The following is a 2518-nucleotide window of genomic DNA, read 5'->3' on the forward strand; positions in this document are numbered from 1 at the left end:
GCTTGATGACATGTATGGTCGCTCATTGTGGGTCCCTTTGGACAAAAGCATCTGCTGACAGGACCATTGGTGGCCTAGGACCATGTGGTCATTCATCTAAAATGCCTTCTGTTCGTTATTCATTACTTGACTCATTTTATTCAAGTATTCATTGGCTAAATTAAAGTAAATGGGATTGAGGATGAAGAGAAATTAGAAAGAAAATATTCTCCAGGCTTTCAGTGTGTGTGTGTGTGTGTGTGTGTGTGTGTGTGTGTGTGTGTGTGTGTGTGTGTGTGTGTGTGTGTGTGTGTGTGTGTGTGTGTGTGTGTGTGTGTGCGTGTGTGTGCGTGTGTGTGAACCTGTGTTTATGCTATATTTAAAATAAAGTTAAAGGCAATGGACCTAAAGAAACACTCCATCATTACAAATACCTAACACCCTTCATCTTAACGTTACAGTGATACACATTCTTCAGAGTCAGGGACGATTTCACCACTCATCATCTCTGGGCCAAACACACATACACATACACACACACACACACACACACACACACACACACACACACACACACACACACACACACACACACACACACACACACACACACAGGTCTCACCCAATTGGCAGCCAACGTTCCAGTAGAACTGAGGGTTGAAGTTGGAGGAGTCGATGCGATAGGCCGAGGGGTAGATGCGGGACAGCTGCCTCTGGTTGAAGGCCAGGAACTGGGGGGCCCGGTGGTGGACTAGTGACTGGGCCCGGGCCTCGCTGAAGGACAGCACGTCCCCTGGAGTACCTGGAGCCAGATCACAGAGTCAACGCCGTTGTGTGGTTGTGCGAGGTGTGAATGTGTGTGTGTGTGTGTGTGTGTGTGTGTGTGTGTGTGTGTGTGTGTGTGTGTGTGTGTGTGTGTGTGTGTGTGTGTGTGTGTGTGTGTGTGTGTGTGTGTGTGTGTGTGTGTGTGGGGGAGTATATTGTTTGTTTGTGTGTGTTTGTATAGGTGTGTGTTTTTATGTGTGTGTGTGTGTGTGACTTGTGTGCGTTTAACAAGACAGAACCCGGTATCCTACTGAATTTTTGCATCTGTTAATGTTCACGTTGAAGAAAGACTTGCCCTATGTCAACATAAACAAAAGTATTAAATGTGTTTGTGTGTGAGTGTGTGTTTGTGTAGGTGTATGTGTGTGTTTCTTTGCCATCAGTTCATGGCGACGACTTTGATACTGGTCTGTATTTTACAAAAAAAATCATTTTTCACCTGCTTAAAAAAGATATTGCAATTTACATGTCCATCTAATAAGCATAACATCTCTCAGAGATGATCTTTCAAATCTCAGAGGATTACATTTACATTCCTCTTATGATCTATTCAGCTGTTCAATCTTTAATTTCTGCGTGGTGGCTGCAGTCTCAGTGGCGTACCACGGTGTCAGAGAGAGGAAGGAGACAGCGGGAGGAATACCTTCATCCAGGCACTCCTGAGAGGCCATGGAGTTGGTGAACACCACCAGGTCTGACAGATCTCGGCTGAGCTTCATCGTCTTCCTCTTCCTCCCCCCCCTGCCACACCAAAGGAGCAGATGTGAAGGAGAGAGATTGGAGAGTGAGAGTGAGAGTGGGTGGGAGAGTGAGGGAGATAGACAGAGAGAGTGGGAGAGAGAGTGAGCGTTAGGGAGAGAGAGTGAGAGAGAGAGAGAGAGAGAGAGAGAGAGAGAGAGAGAGAGAGAGAGAGAGAGAGAGAGAGAGAGAGAGTGAGGAAGGGAGAGAGATAGAGAGATGGAGAGAGAGAGTGAGGGAGAGAGAGAGTGAGGGAGAGAGAGAGGAGCTGTCATCCCAAGGGAATGGTAAAGTTGCAACAAACAGACTAAGGCACAGACATACAGAGTGAGAACACATACACACACACACACACGCAAAGACACACACCCATACAGCAACCATATACACGATATACTGTATGAAAGTCACACACAAATACACACACACACACAAACACACACACACACAAACTCCAACACCCACACCCACACAGCAAGCATATACACAATATACTGTATGAAAGTCACACACAAATTTGGACACACAAATACACAAACACACACACACACACACACACACACACAAACACACACACACAAACGTCTTCTCTTAGATCCACATAAAATGATGGTGAACTGATTGCAAGATCATAAAGATGTGCGTCACGAGCGAAGACAGCGACAGTGTTTTCTGAACAACGTATGGCCATGCCCATATATGGAAATCTATCGCTGCCCAGCCAAAGCCTGCCTCGTGTGCTCTGTGAATCGTGAGCATCAGGCTGGTCTCATGAGGATACTGTACCCGGGTTAAAACATATGTGGGGGAGCTAGTTCGACTGGAGATGTTGAATAATAATACAAACCATAATTATTCCTCTCAAGACCTTCGAGGCAAAAGCAACCCTCACCTTGAATCGACTTCCAGACGTATGAATCTGATTTTCTTCGTAAATAGTGGTCCATTATGCCGTCTCGTTGGTGTGTCTGCTTTT

General features: G+C 45.8%; 1 protein-coding gene across 1 annotated transcript in view; it reads right to left on the bottom strand.

Moving 5' to 3' along the window:
* Nucleotides 1–2518, bottom strand: part of LOC132475187 (1-phosphatidylinositol 4,5-bisphosphate phosphodiesterase eta-1-like) — a 41354-nt gene that overhangs the window by 10278 nt on the left and 28558 nt on the right. The window contains exons 6-7 of the mRNA XM_060076193.1: nucleotides 1448–1947; nucleotides 602–781 (exon numbers count right to left, since the gene is read on the bottom strand). Coding sequence (XP_059932176.1) covers nucleotides 602–781; nucleotides 1448–1947 — 680 coding nt within the window. The remainder of the gene's footprint in view (nucleotides 1–601; nucleotides 782–1447; nucleotides 1948–2518) is intronic.

Source organism: Gadus macrocephalus, chromosome 16 (assembly GCF_031168955.1).
Source record: "Gadus macrocephalus chromosome 16, ASM3116895v1".
In the NCBI taxonomy this organism is placed as follows: domain Eukaryota; kingdom Metazoa; phylum Chordata; class Actinopteri; order Gadiformes; family Gadidae; genus Gadus; species Gadus macrocephalus.